This window comes from Rhincodon typus, chromosome 5, assembly GCF_021869965.1.
Source record: "Rhincodon typus isolate 14 chromosome 5, sRhiTyp1.1, whole genome shotgun sequence".
NCBI classification, from domain to species: domain Eukaryota; kingdom Metazoa; phylum Chordata; class Chondrichthyes; order Orectolobiformes; family Rhincodontidae; genus Rhincodon; species Rhincodon typus.
In genome coordinates this window covers 67252340-67272942 of record NC_063336.1, presented here as the reverse complement: position 1 = coordinate 67272942, position 20603 = coordinate 67252340, and the positions used below count along the sequence as shown (strand labels likewise).

General features: G+C 38.9%; 2 protein-coding genes across 5 annotated transcripts in view; both read right to left on the bottom strand.

The window, feature by feature from the left end:
• Positions 1–20603, bottom strand: part of LOC109937923 (chloride intracellular channel protein 5-like) — a 363088-nt gene that overhangs the window by 260625 nt on the left and 81860 nt on the right. The gene's annotated exons all lie outside the window — the stretch shown is intronic.
• Positions 9866–20603, bottom strand: part of LOC109911951 (calcipressin-2-like) — a 336670-nt gene continuing 325932 nt past the window's right edge. For all 3 annotated transcript variants that reach the window (XM_048596549.1, XM_048596551.1, XM_048596550.1), the window contains one exon: positions 9866–12767. In XM_048596549.1, coding sequence (XP_048452506.1) covers positions 12607–12767 — 161 coding nt within the window. In that variant the 3' untranslated portion in view covers positions 9866–12606. The remainder of the gene's footprint in view (positions 12768–20603) is intronic.

The following is a 20603-nucleotide window of genomic DNA, read 5'->3' as shown; positions in this document are numbered from 1 at the left end:
TCTCGGATTCTCCAGCATCTGCAGTTCCTACTATCTCTGATTCAATTTTAACCCCACTGCGAAGCCTCTTCTAAGGATGCCTAGCCTGAAGAAGTTACCCTCCTCCCTCCGGACAAACCTCAAGGGATCTCTCTCCCACTGCACAGAACCCCCTTCCCCTCCCCGTTTTCTGATGAAGGGTCTAGGCCCGAAACGTCAGCCTCTCTGCTCCTATGATGCTGCTTGGCCTGCTGTGTTCATCCAGCCCTGCACCTTGTTGTCTCGGATTCTCCAGCATCTGCAGTTCCTACTATCACTAACCTGCTTACTGATGCTCAGTTTGTGTTTCTCCAAAGCCGCTGAGCTCTGGCTCTCCCTACAGCCTTGGTCCAAACAAGAACATAAGAACTCAACTCCAGAGGTGAAGTGAGAGTGACTGCCCTTGACTTCAATGCTGCATTTGACTGAGTATAGCATCAAGAATTCAGGAGTCAATGGGAATCAGGGTATAAGCTCTCTACTGGTTAGAGTCGTACCTAGCACAAAAGAAGATGGTTGTAATTGTTGGAGCTCAGCCATCTCAGCTTCAGGACGTCACTGCAAGAGTTTCTCAGGGTAGCGTCCTAGGCCCAGCCATCTTCAGGTGCTTTATTAATGACCTTCCCTGTATCATAAAAGCAAAGGTGGTATGTCTGTTGATGGTTGTACGAAATTCAACACAGTGCTGGACTCCTTAGGCACTGAAACAACCTGCGCTTACATGCGGCAAGACCTTGTGAACACCCAGGCTTGAGTGACAAGCAACATTTGTGCCGCATAAATGCTAGCAATGGCTATCTCCAGCAGGAGAGAACCATTAGCCTTTGATGTTTAATGACGTTGGCATTGCTGAATCTCCCACTATCAATATTCTGGAGGTTGCCATTAACTAGAAACTGAACTGGACCAGGTATGTAAATAATGTGGACAAAAGAGCAGGTGAGAGGCTGGGAACTCTGTGTTGAGTTCATATATAAAGAACAATTAAAACAATTATTCTTCCTGTCTGGTGCAAAAATAAAAGTTGGTAAGTGGCACAACTATGATTTACAAAAGAAATTAGGGACAGTATTAGATCTGAAGAGGAGATGTATAAAATTGCCAGCAAAAAGCAACAAGCCTGAGGATTGGGAGCACTTTAAAATTCAGCAAAAGAGACCAAAAGGTTTGAGCAAAAGGGAGAAAATAGGGTATGAGAGTAAAAATTCAGGGTGCATAGAAGCTTTTATGATCAATTTCTATAAATATGACTCATATTGAGGTTGTGTAGGACTTTGGTGAGGCGACTTTAAGAGTGCGGTGTACGGTTCTGTTTGCCCTGGTATTGGAAGGATATTATTAAATTAAAGAGAGTTCAGAGAAGATTTGTAAGTATGTTGCCAGGACTGGGGTGTTTGTGTTCTAAGTAGATACCGGATAGGTTGGGACTTTTTTCATTGGAGCACGAAGTTGAGGGGTGACCTTATAGAGGTCTATAAAATCACGAAGGGCATAGATCAGGTGAATAGCAAAGGTCTTTTCCCTAGGGCAGGGCAATTCAAAACTAGAAGGCCCATTTTTAAGGTGAGAGGAGAAAGATTTAAAAGTCACCTGAAGGGCAACTTTCTCATACAGGGGGTGGTTCATATGGGGAATGAACTGCCAGAAGAAGTGGTAGATGCAGTTACAGTTACAACATTTAAAAGACAATGGGACAGGTGTATGAATAGTAAAGGTTTAGAGGGATACGGGCCAAATGCAGGCAAATGGTAATAATTTAGTTTAGGAAACTTGATCGGCATAGACGAGTTGAACTGAAAGATCTGTTTCTGTGTTGTATGACTCTATAACTATAAGAGTAAAACATTAGCAAAGACAAATTTAGGTTTTTCATAGTCAAAAACTGATGAAATTATAATGGGATGCAAAGAATTGTAGAAGAATTGAATACATACTTTGGTTCTGTCTTCACAAAAGATGGCACAAATTACCTTGTAGCAATTTTGGAGTACCAAAGGTCCAGTGAAAAGGTGAAATTGAAGGTATTAGTATGAAAATAGTGCTGGGAAAATCAATGGGGCAAAAGGCTGTCAAATCACTAGGACTGGATAATCTACATCCCAGAATACTAAAGGAAGCTACTTTGGAAAGATGAGATGCATTGATTCACATCTTCTAAAATTCTATAGACTCTGGAGCAGTCCTACAGATTGGAGGGCAGTAAATATAGCCCAACTACATAAAAAAGGAGGGAGAGAATTTCAGAGATAACAAGGTGTAGAGCTGGATGAACACAGCAGGCCAAGCAGCATCATTTCAGACCAGTTAGCCTAACATCAGTGGTGGCGAAATGCTTGTGTCTGTTATAAAAGACATGATAACTGAACATTTGGAAAGAATTAACTGGATTTGACAAAATCAGTGTGGATTTATGAAAGACAAATCATGGTTAACAAATCTACTGGAATATTTTAACAATTGAACTAGCAGAATAGATAGGGGAGAAACAGCTGCTTTGGTGTATTTGGATTTTCATAAGGCTTTTGACAAGGTCTCTTATAAGAGGTTAGCGGACAAAGTTGAAGTGCATAGGGTAGGGTAAGAAATTGACATGGATTAAGAATTGGTTGATAGATTGGAAACAGAGTGGGATTAAACGAGGGCAGGCAGTGACTTGTGGGGTACCACAAGGATCAGTGCTTGGGTCCCAGCTATTTAGAAGATATATATAAATGACCAAATGCAACATATTCATGTTTGCTGATGACACAAGACTAGGTGGGATTGTGAGTTGTCAGGAGGAAGCAAGGAGATTTGAAGCAATTAAGATGGCAAGTGGTACATTGGCCATCATTGCAAAAGGATTTGTGCTCCGAAGCAAGGATGTCTTATCGCAGTTATGCAGGACCTTCATGAGACCACACCTGGAAGATTGTGTGCAGTTCAGTTTTCCTACCTGAAAAAGTGTATACTTTCCATAGAGAGTGCAACAGAGGTTCACAAGGCTGACAGCACGGGTGGCAGGACGATGATGAGAGATTGGCTTAACTGGGCCTGTATTCACTAGAGTTTAAGTTGATGACAAGGGATCTGATGGAAACATATAAAATTCTAACAGGGCTGGGACAGACACGATGCAGGGAAAACGTTTTCCCTGGTTGGGGAGTCTAGAACCAGGTGATGAGGTCTCAGGATAAGGGATAGACCATTTAGAACTGAGATTAGGAATAAATATTTCACTCAAAGGGTAATAAACCTGTGGAATAATCAACTGCAGAAGTTCGTGGAAATCAAGTCACTGAGTATCTTCAAGAGAAAGATAAACTTTTAGATTTTAAAGGCATCAAGGGCAATGGGAAATAAGTGGGAATATGGCATTGAGAAACAGGATCAGCTATGATGATTTTGAATGGCAAAACAAGCTTGAAGGGTCTACACCTGCTCTTGCTGTTTAAATTTCTATGTTTCAGAAAAAACTTACCTGTTTAATTTTTAAACCATTTCACTAAAATAACTCAAGTAAATCAACATCCAAGTGCCACTAGCTTGAAAGCCAAACTCGAAAAAGAAGGTTTACATATGTAAATTATGGCTTTTATCACACAGTAAGGAAACAGAAGCCCAATCTATAGAGCTCCCACAAATGAGAATTACCTTGAGAAAGCTACTTTTAGCCTAAAATGCAACTCAATTACATTAAAAGGGAGCAAAAGCTGGAGAAGTTATCTTGCCCCTAAAAAGTATACCTATCTCCTTCTTGAAAACCACTAGGACTCAGGGTCTAAAAATGAACTGTTTCTTTGGGAAATATATAGTGGCAGCGACTACTGGATAAGGCGCTAAAGGAAAATAAAGATATCCAAGTCACACACTCCAACATCAGCTACCAACTGGCAGAAGTCCAAATCAACAGTAAAGTTACAGAATATGAATGAACATGACTGTTTCAGGAACAGGCTAATTTGTTAACAGACTTCAGGAAAATCCTTGGAGAAAAACAGGAACTCATAACTGAAAAAGGGAAGAAGAATTTCACAACACATGATACACAATAGAGATAATCTGCTGGGAGTAAAATTCCTTCTTTTGCATTCAGATCACTGTAAATTATTAGCTGGGGAAAACATTCTGCTCCAAAGTTCAATGTTGTCCTGGTCTACATTTTACCTCTGAAAAAGAAGCTCTTGAGCGGGAAGTTTGCAGTAGACTTTGCTGGAAAAACAATCCTCATTGGTGAGAGAGGTCAACAGCAGAATGATTATGCTCTTTTGAGGAAGGAATTTTAAAAATGTGGAGGAAGATACAGAGCTTAACCCTTCACTATTTAGCCTGTCCACACTCATGGATGGGATTTAACTATTAACGAGGTGACAGACTTTCAATGTCCTGCTATTGTCCAATCTTCCATCAAGTCTGAAGATCAGGATATTGTAGAAGACCATCATTGAGGTTCCACTCCTATTGAAAGAAACCTGGATTACTTCACTAGGTCCAATTTACCCATTCCAGTAACCAACAAAATCCAATACAATTTGAAGCACAATAGGGAATTCTTCTTGCATCCTGACCAATATTTATTGCTCCATTGATATCATCAAAAAAGTAGACTAACAGGTCATTTGCATCATTGCTGCATTCACAGTTTGTAGATATAAACCACTTTGCAGTCCTGTTTAAATAAAAAGTCCATTCCATACTTCATTTCCTCAGATGTAAAAGATGTTTGTTTCAAATTTTGAATGTACTCTCCATATTCACTTGGCATCAACAGTGCTGATGACTTTTACACAAGGGACTGGAATAAACGGGAAAGCAACAACATGGATACAAAATTGGGTGAGTGATAGGAAACACAAAGTATCAGTTATGGGTATTTTCAGGTTGGAGCAAGCCTTGTCACAGAGTTGCCCAGGAATCAATATTTGGAGCTTTGCTTCCCTTATACATATTAATAATTTAGATCTTGGTGTATAGGAAATAATGTCAAAGTTTGCGGATGACATAAACTTGGAAGAATTGTAACCTGTAAAGGGGACAGTGTAGAACTTCAAAAGGACATTGTCAACATTCGTGGAGTGGGTGGATAGGTAGCAGATGATGTTCAATTTGGGGAAGAATGAGGTGATGCACATTGGCAGAAAGAACACAGAGAGACAGATAAAATAAAAGCTAGTCTAAAGGGTGTCCAGGAGTAGACAGACCTGAATGTATAAATGCATAAGTCATCAATGGTAGATTAAATGGGTCGAGAGATTTGTTAAAATACAACATATAGTATTGTAGGCTTAGAGAAGAAGAGCATAGAAATTATGTTAAATTTTTATATAACATTGGTCAGAGTTCAGTGGAGTATTATATGAAGCTCTGAACGTCACATTTCACAAAGGATATGAATGCATTGGAGTGAGTGTAGAAGGGGTTTACAAGAATTTTTCCAGGGATGGGAAACTTCGTTATGAGCATAGGTTGGAGAAGGTGGGACAGTAGGGAGGGGAGTTTTCAAAATCATGACGGATTTAAACAGAAAGATAGGAAAAAACTATTCATGTTTGTAAAAGGATCGAGAACCAGGGGACATAGTTTTGCAAATGTGAGATTAATATAACACAGTGTGGAGCTGGAGGAACACAGCAGGCCAGGCAGCATCAGAGGAGCAGGAAAATTGATGTTTCGGGTCAGGACTCTTCTCCAGAAGGGTCAACTTTCCTGCTCCTCTGATGCTGCCTGCTGTGTTCTTCCAACTCCACACTGTGTTATCTCTGACTCCAGCATCTGCAGTTCTTGCTATCTCTAAGATTAATATAAGCCTTTTTACACAGTCAATAGATTTATACTGCACTGCTTGAAAATATGATGGATGCAGGTTCAACTGAGGCATTCAAGAGGGCATTGGATGTTTATTTAACACAAACAATGTGCAGAGCTATGAGGAAAAGATAGAATTTTAGGACTGAGTTAAAAATACTCAGAGCTGCTGCAAACACATTAGACTGAATGCCTGCCCCATCCCCACTGCACTGTATTAATTCTATGATTCTGTGATAAGTGGCTTCTGTATCTAACATTCTGGATCCATTTATAGTGCTCAGTATGAAATGATATAACTCCAAAATATTTTAAGTTCAGCTCCTCAAAATGCCACAAAATCTTATGACTTGACATTTATGATACCAATGACATCATTTAGAAGTCTAACCAACAGTTTTATGTGGTTTTTGAAGATTGTTTGAATTATGCACATTGCTCAAAGATTTCAGGGCACCAACGTTAAAAATTAATAAACTAGTTTCCTACAAAAGGAGATAATGCATGTATTCAATTCAGCTATGTTAAATGTCAAACAGTGAGAGTAAAATTGAACTCTCATCACTATTAGATCAACATTTTTACTGTTCTTTTATTTTCCTTTCAATTCAGTGAATAAATTCAGTATGGAAACTCGTTAGCCTTTGAATAATAAAGTTAAAGTCAAATTTAAATTAACTTTAACAAAAACAGAAATTGCTGGAGAAACTCAGGGCTGGCAGCATTTGTAAAGAGAGAAACAGTTAACGTTTCAAGGCCAGTGACCCTTGATCAGAACAGAAGCAGCTGGGAAAGGGTGGTATTTATGCTGATATTAGGGGGATGTATGAGGTGGGTGTGGAGGGAGAGTGTGGAATGGAGTGAGTAGAACACATGGAGACATGCAGAAACAAGGAAGAGAGCTAAATAGATTGATTACTGACGATAAGCCGAGAGAAGATAAATGCTGAATGGGTTCTAACAGGAAGGGTGAATAGTTAAAAATGGGCCTCACGTTGTGGGAGTGGGTAATGAACATGAAGGAAGGTGTTCCTTTTCTCAAATTGTTAAACTCAATGTTGAGTAATGAATGCTGTAAGCTATCTAGACAAAAGATGAGGTGATGTTCCTCCAGCTCGCTTTGAGCTTTGCTGGAGCACTGCTGCAGGCCTGCAACAGAAATATTGGCACAGGTTCACAATGGGTATTGAAGTGGGAGGTAATTGGAAGCTCTGGATCATTTTTACAGATAGAGCAGTGGTGTTCCACAAAGTGATCACTTAGTCTGAGTTTTGTCTCCCCAGTATTTAACTGCAGGGGGAGCCTATAAAATGCTGTTTTTCAACTGTCTTTTCAGGTCATATCATCAATTCATGGAAAAACACTTTATATATTTGATAGATTGGTTGCACATAGTAATGACTACATTGCTAATGATTTTTAGAAGTCACTATATATTTTTTAAAATAAACTTTTAAGAAGAGAAGAATGCAGAAAAGATTACAATATTGATGGAACTGTGAATATTGATGGTGCTTTTCTGATAAAATAAAAGATATTTTAAAAAGAATGTCTGTTTTATTCGTAATCATTGCACTTGGAATTAAATACATGAGCAAACTATTGGGTTAGTTGGACACTAAAACCTGAAGCCCAGTTAAGCATTGCAGTCCGACATGTTTTGTCATTGTACCTTGTGGAACTATAAATTAAGAATCTAATGCACAATGTAAATTTGAGGTTTTCCCTTTGTGGAAAAATGATGGTGAGAAATAGAACATGCACATAAACAGAATGTCTCCCAGCAAAGCCTGCTTCACTCTCCTGTATTATTGTCCTTGTGTTGAAATCCCTTCATGGCCTCATCCTTTACTATACACCAGCCCAACAACCCCCTCTACATTCCATCCAATTGACTGTTAACATTTTGTCCAATTCCACCTCATGTCACCTCACCATTGATCGCCATGACCTCAACCACACAGATACCTCCATCTGGAAGTACCTTCCTAAACCCCGTTACCTTCCTTTAATATTGTAAAGAATCCCTTGGAAGCTCATTTCTTTGCGCAAGTTTGAGGTCATGGCTCTTACTTGATCCTTCTTTATCCCAGCATCCATTTTCCTGCATAGTAAGTTGGGTTGTTTCACTGTGTTAAAGACGCTATGCAAGTACAAGTCATTATAGGTGATATTGTGGAGTCATGGTGGCCCCAGCACAAGGCTTTGCTGCAAAGCTACAAAAAACGCGAATGGCATTCACAAAACCCAATATATTATCAAGTATTCTGACTGAATTTTAACAGCAGGAGCACGAGTTTGGGTTTCATTGCAGGGTTAAAAACATGTTGATAGCATATTGAGAAGTCAGCCCTAATCATCCTACTTTAACATTTAGCTGCAGCATATTAAATTCCAAATGAGCAACTCCTTCGAAAAAGACAGCTTGATTGTTTCAATATGTCAATTGCCCATTTATAACTTAATTAATATGGAATTTGCAACTTAGCTGAGAATCCCTGGGTCTCCCAGGCCTCTTAGAACTTGCCATTGAAAACAAGACAAGAATTCTGCAGCATTTAAGGAGGCTAAAGGCATGACAGAAAAATATGTCACCAATGTTGACACAATGCAGCTGCTTTCTTGCAGCTTATATAAAAGGTTTTGTTTGCAGTACTTGTGCTGCAATACTTCAATAATTTTGTAGATTTGTACATCTGATCTCTGCTTTGATTTATCAGGTCATCAGGAGTACCACTTTTGCTGTTTTAGTTTGAACCTCAAGAAAAGGCTAAGGAGATGAACAGTGTGAAAAGAACTAGCAGGAACGCACCAGCAGGAGCTTGGGTAATACCAGCAAGAACAGCAACAGCCTGCTCTTCGTAGACCTCCAGCTTGACAGGACAGAGGGGAAGAGCAGGGAAGTGCAGCTTGCTAGGAGGCCATGAAGGCAGCACAGGATGTACAGGCAGAGGATTTGCTTCCTTGACACATCAAAACACCAGTGTTTCAAGTGGATCAGGTTACAGAATAAAATGCTGTCAGATATTTTCAGCTTGCAACCTTGGTTGGGGATTCTTGATATACTTGCAACACTAATGGCCTATTGCTAGATATTTTGGGCAACTTTCTTTGAGGTTAGCAGAGATCACCACAGCTGCTAACTGCAAAAACCTGCTAATAACACAGTGGCAAGGCTAAAAGGTTTCCTGTAGCTGCTTAATATTTGGTTTCCCATGTTCCTTTTACCTGCAAGTGAATAATTTTAAGTCAAAGTTATCGTGTTTATCCATCTTGAAAGCTTCAATACATCTATTTGGACCCGTTTATTAGTCATGCAAGATCCTTTGGACAGGACCCGAAAAACAACAAAAAAAGCAGTTTTAGAAACGCTCCCAGTTTTAGACAAATTTGTGTTCTTGCTTACATTTATGTTTATATCCCTCAATCAATAAGGCTATACAAAATATTTCCTTTCATTGGTCAACAAATTATCATTAGAAATCAATAGGTCTCTTCCCTGTCATCTCCAAATAAATCTCAAAGATGGTATATTTTCATACATAAAGGGGCAGAAGTCCTCTATCTCATTCTGCTGCCACGCATTTTAAGTTGGGTGGCTCAGTGGTTAGCACTGCTGCCTCTCAGTGCCAGGGACACAAGTTCAATTCCAGTCTTGGGTGACTGTCTGTGTGGAGTTTGCATGTTCTCCCCATGTCTGCATTATTTTCTGCTGGCTGCTGTGGTGTCCTCCTGCAGTCCAAAGATGAGTAGGTTAGGTGGACTGGCTGTGCTAAATTGTCCCATAGGGTCCAGGGATGTATAGGCTGGATGGTGACTGTGGGGTTATGGGTTTAGGGTGAGGTTGTGCTATTTATGCTATGCTATTCTTGGAATAGCACAACAACATATTTGCTTTAGTATGACAAATTCCACTGCAAACCATAAACTGTTCTTAAGAAGTTGAGAAAGCAATTTAGTAGATCGTAAGAAGTGATAAACATTTGCCTACCAGTGCTAGCTGTATCGATCGCATGTTGTAATTTTAAGGCAAGTTCAAAAATTTGTAACAATAATACTATGGAAATACGAATAACTTTTTTTATTTACATGGTGTTTGAAAACTTGCTTTTCATTTCAACACTCTTGAAAGGTTACAATCACCTTAGAGTCTTCAAAAAGTCTGTTCTGACAATCATGGGGGCATCTGCACAAGTACTCCCTAAAATGCAATTACCTAATAAAGGTGCTGTATGATAACTGGTATAACACAAATTAGTTGGTACACAAACTAACAAGCAATAGGCCTTTTGAAGGATAATGTTTTATGTTACAGAAATAAAAATAATATTTTTAAAAACAGATTTAATGAAAACATTGCATTATATGACCAATAATCATAACTATTTCATCACAAAAGCTTTCAACTCATGTCTAAAGAACAGGTTATATTTGAGTAAAGGGATTTTTTAAAGATAAGCTGTGTTGTGAATGTGTGCCTTTTGCAAAATCTTAGAGAAGGCACAGGTACAATTCTGTCACAAGGACCACAATTTGAACAATAGGACACAGTTCATGCACAAACCAAATAACAACAGGTATATACCAGACGTACATATATAAGGCAATTAATTCATAAAGTATTATTACTAGCACCCATTCAGTGGCAAAGACAAGTAATAACACAGACAATGTCCAATACTAGTACTACTCAATGTTACATTCTAACTATACACACAAGCTGTAGGTACCTGGAAAAGCAGTCAAATCTCATTTCTAGCTAACTTACCCTCTGGTTTTGCACAGCTGCATTTGAGGATAGTGTTCTTAAGCATTTTTGACCTCAGATAAAACCATGGTGCATGGAACAACATAAAGGATAACAAAAACAAATTTCTTTGGTAGAAAATGCCTCCAGCCCTGGTGATTTGGAGTTTAGAGAAGATCATAAAAATCTCAAAGTTGAGCATAATTGAGTTCAAATGACAATTTGCAGATCATCTGAATGGGAAATCAATATTGTCATTGCAAGTCAATATTGCTTCACTTTTTTCGAGTTTCGTGGGATTAGAACATACAGATTTATATATTGTTGTTTTGTTGTAATGAAGTTTGACTGTTTTAGCTTGAAATGTTTCTCCACTTAGAATTATTACATCTCTACAGTGAGTTCATTCAGTTTTTGTTTGTATCCTTATAACACCATTTTCATTTGTGACAATTTTGTACACAACTCAATCTCAATATATTTCAGCATAAGCATTTTTCTTCAGTAATTTTAAAAAGGAAAACTGATGGAAGCGTTATAGCTGAATTGAAAAACTGAGCAGAAATCCAACAGGAACACTGTTTCTTGTGACTACAGAAGCACTGACTTATACATTAAACACAATGGTCATTATATAGTATTCATTATCGTTGATAGATATGATTAACTGAGCAAAGCAAAGTAGGTGTTTATTCAGATAAAAACAAATACTTATAGTATTGAGGTTGCTAGCCACTAAAATATATTTAATTATGTGAAAACTGAAAATATAGTTCAAAACAAAAAATTTAGATTGTTATATTGGTTCCTAACCCAGTTTATCTAAATTTTGATAATTATCTTCTTAATTTTGCAAAGTAGAGTAGAATCAAGAAGGCGGCTAATTTATTTTGTTTAAAACGTTGATAGGCAGATTTGAGTCTGGCTTACACATTTACTCAATTGTGTCTCAAGAATCTATGTCCCAAAGACATGAAATGAACATGTTATCATTTCAAGCTGAAGTAACTTATAGACCATATTTTTCCAAATAGTTCTTTAGACAACTCTGAATGTTATGCTCAGCTGGACCTTGCTAATGTTAAGTAGCATAGGTAAAGAAAACGTCAAAAGATTAAAAAAAAAGAATCCTATACTTATGGAAATTTCTTTTAAAAGAATGTGTGCCATTGTATGGGAAGTCAGGTCATCTTGCACAGATTAGAGCATAAATCTGTATTGTAGCAGCACAATATGAGTCTTCAGTGCAGCAGGTGATACCATAATATGATCTATTGACACTCATCCTTATCAGATAAGTGCAGACTGGATTCCTCATAACTGTGATAATACCTGTTTGTCTATCTGCCTTTAAACTCATTTTATCATTCCTTTTTTAATAAGTATACTGTATATAACTCAATCAGTACATTGTATCAATACTAAAACAGTGATAAAATACAAAGTACGGTTACACCATTTCACAAGATTACGTGGAAGATGCTGACATTATGTACTGCACATCGATAAATGAAAGTTAGTCTTTCCCCTAGTGGTGCCTATACGTTTTTTACAATAGTCTCACAGGATTTTCACCAAGGAGGTAATTGGCAGTTCAATGCCAAGAAAGTAAAACTCAGACTATTCATTGACCATTTCAATTTTTGGCAGAGTCAGAGAATATAGTAGATGTAATCACAATGTGCCTCAAGACTGTAAGCCTAATCTAAAATTGGATCAAGCATTTATACCAAATCGTTTAGAACACTAGGTGCTGAATAGTGAGATGTAATTTACCATGGAATTATAATGCCAAGCTTTGCAATTACTCCTGGATTTACTAATGTCATTCGAACATAAATGAATACTTTATGATATGATCATAACTACTAGTTTGTATGTAGCAAATAGGCATACGCATAGTAACCCCTTCCATCCTATTTTGGTAGGCATTAGAAACATAACATGGGGCTTAAAACAAATGCTCCTGTGACTGACAGACAAATCTTCCTTTCAACAAAGTACGGCTGTAGCAGAGAGCACTGGATGATGCTTGACTGAAAGTGTGCACCAATTTTTCAATTAGACATTGCTGGTGGCAGATCAGGACGCCTGGTTTGAATTATTTTTGGTTTTGGAGAATTCTTCGGTTCATCCTCATCCTCTGTTTCACTATCACAGACATGGACGACCACACTGGGAGTCGATTCAGTTCCTGCATGTAATTCATACTTTTCACCTATAAAAATCAAAAATGAAAGGGTTACAACTAAGGCAAAACATTATTTTACGATATTTTTACTTTTAAAAAGTTATTGGAGATACTTGCTTGACTTATTTTTGTAGCTCTGTGTATCGTAGATCTGTAATTGAGCTTGAGAAAAGCTAGGATTTCTTAATTGTGAGGGTGAAATTTAACAAAAGGCAGGATCTCAAAAATATCAATATCTCTGTTGAAAATTGTGTTCTTGATAAATATTCATTGCTTTGCTATAGGTGGAACAAAAGCACAGATAATGCAACATCCACGCTCTGCAGTATTTTAAAATGAACATATAATCATACAAATTAGGACCAGGAGTAAGCCATTCAGCCCCTCAAGCCTACTCTGCCATACAATAAGTTCATGGCTGATTTGATTGGAACCTCCGCCTTCACAGCTATCCCGATAACATTTTACCCGCTTAATTAGTAAGAATATCAGTTTGAAACTTTTATGACATATTTTACATCTAATCAATGTATCTGGAATTAATAGTCAGATGAGACTGGGAGCCGACACACACGAGAGTTGAGCCTCCACTTGCCCCAAACAAGACCTTCATCACAAGGACAGGAAGATGAGGCGATCAAGGTGCAGGGAATTCCTAAATCAAGTGTTTCAGCACTTTGCATCTTCAGTGGAATCTTGCATGAGGTTTGGTGAACCGTCAGTTGGTTAGATTGACCTTCAGGGGTCCAGAGCAGGACAATATTGGATCTATGACCATCTGGCAGCAAAAATTTCATTTTAAACTTTTAAAATGGGCCTTTTACAATTAAGGTTGTAGGTCTACCACTAAATTGTATTCAGCATTTTCATGCCAAGCCTAGACATGCAACTTAGAGCCCGATTTCTAATTGTTAGCCATTAGTCTGTGCTCTGGAGGTTCTCTTAATTAAATATGTACTCATCATTGGTATGAATATTAAATAACTTCATCTAAGCTGAAAACTTTACTAAGTCAGTGGTGGATGCATCCTGGCTTTCATGCTACAATAACCTGTCACAACTCACATTTCCAAGAAATTTAAAGTCAATGCTTTTAATCCATCATTTTAACACTAAATTAGATATGTGAATTTACACCTCCTGCCTCATCTTGGACTGTGCAAAAGTAACAATTGTGTTAGTATCTTCAACCTTCTACTTTAAAACTGCTGACCTCTGTACTGGACTCTAAATGTATTTGGGGTCTTTAAAATGACAAAATAATTTCATAAGATATATTGATGAACATTTCCTCTGGATTGGATCAGGGCACTGTTTTAAAATTAGACTAATTCATTCAGGAGTGAAATCAGGGAGTACTCGAGTCTGCAAAATGTGAAAATGTAAAATTCTTTTGCCCAAAAGGCTGTGGATGCTGTGTCAATTGAAATTTCAAGTCTGATGTTCACATATTTTATTTGACCAAGGTATCGGGGATTATGGATCAAAGGCAGGCAAATGAAGATAATGTACAGATAGCCATAACCTAACTGAATAGTGAAGTTTGCTTAATGGCTGGATGGCAAACTCCTATTTCTACATCCATGCCAGAAAGACAGCTTTGTAGGTCAACTGTCTCATGTTTATTCAACTTATCTGCATCCAAGTGACTATCCTCAGTGCCTCTAGATCCTAATGGCTCCCACCAATCATGGTTAAACTTGAGTACTCTAACTCTGACAATTACTGAAGCTGCATAAAATCAACCTAAAATATTGTGACTGTTCTTTAAAATAGGCGAATATTCTATGAGTTTTTTATTTTAGTAAACCAGTTACAATTACCGCAAGCAGCAAGATCATATTGTTCTAAAATCTGCTTTACAGTGGACACATGACTTGCTTACCTGAACAGGCCATTAGTGCCGACAGTCAAAGACTATTGATGGCAGCAAAATGTTAGCTAAATGGAATAGCTAAAAGGATTTCTTTAGATCAATGTGTACTTTTAAGATCAATCTGCAGGTTAGGAAGATTGAAACTAACTGAGATTTAAACACATCAGTAGCAGATTGCTATATATGCCTGTGTATCGGAATCTGTGTTTCCAGTTTCATTGTAAGGTATTAGGATTACTTCATGGCCAAGTCAGGAAATTCATTGACAGTCTCTAATGGCAGTATTTAAGTATTTTGTCTGCAGTTAGTTACAACAAGTTTATTAAAATAATGTTCTGGCCAAAATGGAAGCTCTATCAACATGGATTAAAGTTGCTATAATAAAGTGAGTCCTGTATTTATGTAGTGCCTTTCTGACTATTTGACATCCCAAATCACTTTACAGTCAATGAAGTACTTTTTGAGGCGAGTTTGCACCCCCAAAACACTAAAGTAAAACGGCCAGAAAATCTGTTTCTATAATGTTGATTAAGTGGTTTGGTCACTTAGGACAATTCCCTTGCTCTTTTTCAAAATAATTTTGTGAGATCTTTTAACTCTATCTTAAAGCACAGACAGGCCCTCAGTTTAATATTTCATCTGAAAGATTGCACCTCCTATTGTGCTGCATTCCCTCAGTTTCACACTGGAATGTTAGTTTTGACTTGTGTGTAGTGGGATTTGAACCCACAAACTGCTACCCCAGAAGCAAGATTGTTACCAATGGAGCTATATCTGAGAATTTATTGATTAGGTTTTACAGTACTGCACATCCTTATTGTTATTACTTTCAGCCTGCCAGTCAAAATGACTCAACACGCAACTCAGACTCAGCCCAAAAAAAAACATGGGATTCATATACAGAAAAGATTTCAGATTAAGAATATACCATCCAATCCTAATAAGATTGGCCATTTTTCAGCTCCACACATTTGGCTTCTCACTCTTACCTTTAATTTCTTCTCCCTAAACATATCAAACTGTTTTTGAATGCGTTGATCTTGTCTGCTTCTATTATTTTGTTTGGAACCTTTTTCCATAACTCTCTATTAATTTGATTGTAAATGTTCTATGTGCTTTTCCTCAAAAATTTCTTTTCAACATGTATCATTCACTACAATGTATAACGTGCCTGCATCAGTTTGGCCAATACACTTCATAATCCAAAAACTTGAACTGAACCATCTCAAAGTCTCATATTTTCCAAATGAATCAAGTCCAACTGCTGTAATCTTTCCTCTTAACAAATTCTGGAAAGCAGAATCATCTTTATTGCTTGTTGAAGATACATCTGAAGAAGTAGGTTTTTGAAAGTAGGGGAAAACTTGGCTATTTGTAAATCCTGTCTGTGTCAGCATTAAAAGACAAGTCAAGACCAAAGTACCTGTACTGCAAGCTTTTAAGCTCTGGCCGTGAGGGCACACAGCAAACACAAGGGAATGATGATAAGGCTGAGTAAGGCAGAGATACTGTGAGCATCCAATCAGGCAAAAAGTGAGTGCTAACAGATCAAGGGAGGAGATCAGAGATGCACTCTGCTCCAGTTCAGCAAATGGGTGTTGCTTATCCCTGTGTGCAAAATATCCTAGCAGCAGAATTTTGATAAAAGAGCTCATACACTCCAAAGTGCGGCATTGAATTGAAGATCAGCAATATGCCATGATGTTGTGAGGCCGGTACATGTCCGATGCCAGGGGGCTGCAGGCAGTCGCTGCCAGAGGAGAGCCCTGAGATGTTGGTGACGGCTGTCCAAATACAGGTCTGGTGAAGCAAGCAGCAAGCTGGAGTGGTCAAGTACCCACACTGATCTTAATGTCAGGTATTGTCACAGTCTTGTTTCTATCCAACAGATAGGAGAATGGGAATCTAGATATCAATAAAGGTGAGATTAGATAATAATGACATATTCATAAATGCTACTGCATGCAAATAGGTCCCTCACCTCTGACTATTGAGATACCTCATTCAACACTTGGTTGGAGAATTGAGCACTTTACTCCTTCCAGTAAGATGGTGGTGGAGGAGGGCTTCTGCTTTTCTCTTTGATTCTTTTACTTTTCCCCTCTCTCTTTTCTCGTCAGAGGTCATAGAATCCCTACAGTGTGGAAACAGGCCCTTTGGTCCAACAAGACCACACCGACCCTCAGAGCATCCCACCCAGACCCATCCCCCTATAACCCACCTAAGCTACACATCCCTGAACACTATGGGCAATTTAGCATGGCCAATCCACCTAGCCTGCACATCTTTGGATTGTGGGAGGAAACTGGAGCACCCGGAGGAAACCCACACAGACATGGGGAGAATGTGCAAACTCCACACAGACAGTCACCAAAGAGTGGAATCGAACCCAGGTCCCTGGCGCTGTGAGGCAGCAGTGCTAACCACTGAGCCACCCCGAAGAAAAATGAAAAGATCTGGAATTTTTTAATTGTATTTTACCTAACTCTTGTTGAGGAGCTCAATCATGGCAACGGCATCAGCAGCAAGTAAGCCCAGCACAGACTCAAATCAGTCGGCATCTCTACATGCTGGTGGCGGAGTAGACTCACCCACTCCATCTGTTCTTATTTTCTTTTTTTCAGTTTTAGCTTTTTTTTCGTTTTTTTTTCTGCTAACATACCTTCTGGAGAGAGTCAGTGGTGGCGGCAGTATCGGGCTTGTTGAATTTGGCGGTTGGCTAGATGTCTAGTGCGAGACAGCGGTTAGGGGCCTAACCCAGGACTCTTGGTGAGTTCCCAATGCCCGACGCATGGACCGAAGGAGAGGCCGAGGATTGGTGCGTGGACTGAAGGTGAGGCCAAGGCCCGGCGCGGACAGCATCTGAATCAGAGCTTTGGCAGTCTGAGGTCTCAAGAGCGAACCCAATGAGGCAATGGAAGTTCCCCTGACATCGGCAGTGACGACAAGAGCAGGGGAGAGCGAATCAGCACAGGGAAAGCATGCTAAAGTGGAGGAGATCGAGCCTGTGTAGTAAGTGTGGTAACACCATGGCTAAGCACTTAAGAAAGCATGCAATGGTTGAACTTTTAGCTTTATTTCTTCATTTTCTGACTTAATACTAAGAAGGACTGTAAGGTTTAACTTTTAACTTTGTTCCTTACTTCTTTCTACCTTGTTCTTAAGTTTTTGTACTTAGGTACTTTCACCTAAGATGAAGCTTTGTGTGGCGACATTGAAAACTTTTCACTGTACTCCTGTACTTTTGTTCTTGAGTACATGTGACAATAAGTCTAACTCTAAATCTAAAAATCTACTGCCAATTTTCCTAACTTTATCAACATATGCCCATATTGTTCAGTGGCTGAGAAGGTTCCACTCATTGTCAGAGGCCATGTACCAAGCTGCTACAGTCTCATCTCGAATGTTATGTACAAGCTGGGAAATGGTGAAAGTGATGTTCCTGATGGCAGCAGTTTGGCTGTGCCCAGCCTGGCAACACCACTGTCAACCAGTAGCAAATCATCCAAGTGTAGTTGACTCTCAACTGCCTATTCCCCAAGCCCCAGCTTCTGTTGTCACCTGTTTACAAACAGGCACTCCATGCTGGCAAAGGAGTCATACAGTTTTTACAGGACAGAGAGAAATTCTTCAGCCCATCATGTCTGTGCCAGTCATCAAACATCTATTCTAACAACCATTTTCCAGCACCTGGACCATAGCCTTGTACGCTATAGCATTTCAAAGGTTCATCTAAATAGTCCTTAAATGTCCTACCTCTACCGACCTTTCAGGCAGTGAACTCCAGTTACCCACTATCCTCTGGGTGAAAAGAAATCCTCAAAACCCCTCTGAATCTTCCGCTCCTTACCTTAAAATTGTACGCTCTGGTTACTGAACCCTCTACTAAGGGGAAATGTTTATCTTCATTTACTCTATCTTTGCCCCTCAGAACTTTGTACACCTTGATCAGATACCCCCTCGGCCTTCTCTACTCTAAGCAAAACAACCCCAGTCTATCTGGTCTGCCTTTGTACCTGAACCACTCCAACCCAGGCAACATTCTGAGGAAACATGCAAAAATGGAATTTGCTGAAGGAAGTTAGTAGGTCAGAAACTCAGCATCTCTGCAAAAAAAGCAGAGTTAACATTTCAAGTCCAAAAACTCTTCTTCAGAACACAGGTAACAGTACTCAAAATGTTATGAGTCAAAATGTTAACTGTTTTCTCTCCACAGATGCTACCAGAGTTGCTGAGTTTCTCCAGCAAATTCTGATCTTGTTTGTTTCAGACCTTCAGCAGCCACAGTTCTTTGTTTTATTAACATCCTGACAAATCTCTTCTGCACCCTCTCTAGCACAATCACATCTTTCCTGTTGTATGCACACAGTACTCCAGCTGGGGCCTATCTAAATGTTACATAATACAGTGTCATAACCTTGTTCTTGTATTGAATGTCTTAACTAACTAAGACAAGTATCCTATAGGCTTTCTCAACCACTTTATCTATCTGTCCTGATGCCTTAAAGGATCTATGAACATAAACACCAAGATCCCTCTGATCCTTTGTACTTCCTAGAGTCTTGAGCATTCAATGTGTACTCCCTCGCTTTCAGAATTAAATTCCATTTGCCACTGTTCAGCCCATCTGACCATATTGTACTGTAGCCTAAGAATTTCCTCATTGCTATTTACCACACCACCAATTTTTGTGTTATTGGAAACTTACTCATCATACTACCTACATTCATGATTAGATCATTAATGTACACAACACACAACAAACAACAAGGGACCCAGCACTGAACCCTGTGGTACACACTGGACACAGGCTTCCAGTCAGAAAAACACCCTTCAATCAACATCCTTTGCTTCCTGCCACGAAGTTAATTTTGGAACCAATTTTCTAAAATACCCTGGATCCCATGGGCTTTTAGTTTCTACAATACGAGACCTTGTCAAAACCTGTCCACGTAAACTATATCAACTGCATTAGCCTCATCCTACACTTAGTCACCTCCTTGAAAAATTCAATCATATTTGTTAGACATAATTGCCTCCTTCCAAAGTCATGCCAATTATTCTTTATTAATGCTTGCCTCTCAAAGTGGAAATTAATTCTGTGATGGGGGGACTGGGTCGTGGCGGGTGGGGTCCTGATCTGGTGTCACCAGCAAAAAGGACGTTCTGCCTCGGCTAAGGGCAATTTTTATTTAAAAGACATTTTAAATGCTTGAGAGTGGGGCATCCCTCTTCCTCTTATTGGATTGGCAGACTGAAGTTTCTTCAGAGCTGCAAGTCCTCCTGTTGGCCATCCAGCTTCGAGAAACCTTTCCTCTTAATTGCCCGATGAGCCCAACCCCTATCACCAATTCGGTAATTCAGGGGAAATCACTGACTGGTGGCTGTTTTCGCACAGTACAGCATTACAACTTCTATTTGACCTGATCAAAACCCACTGCGCAGATGTCTTTTCAAATCTAATATCAATAGGATGCAAGGAAACAATCTGTATGTTTTATCATTTAGGGGATGTATATTAATGTAGCTCATGGTATCTGTACTCCAGGATAAAGGTTAATGTTAACGAAAGTTTTTGTTATATTGTGCTGAATATATCTAAATGAGCAACATGAGAAAGGTTACCACTCATAATTAATGATCACTGTACTCTTAAAAACATGACTGTAAACTATCCTACAATATTCTTGATATTCCAATTTTTTTATTTTCCTCGTTTTAACTTTTTGTTTTAAAAGTCCAGTGCTGGATGTAGCTTGATAAGAAAATAAATGATTGCACAAGCAGATAGGAAAAGATAATCAACTACCAAGGTAGGGGATCTGCAGGAAGTGTACATTTCTGTGGCAATACTCCAGTTTACCAAGGTTTGTATAACTATGTGTCACCAGTTTTAAATTCACCAAATGCTACTACTCCAAGCCTTACTTAACATGAATAATGTTTTACAATCAAATGCAATGTTACTGAAAGTTTTATGAAAGGAC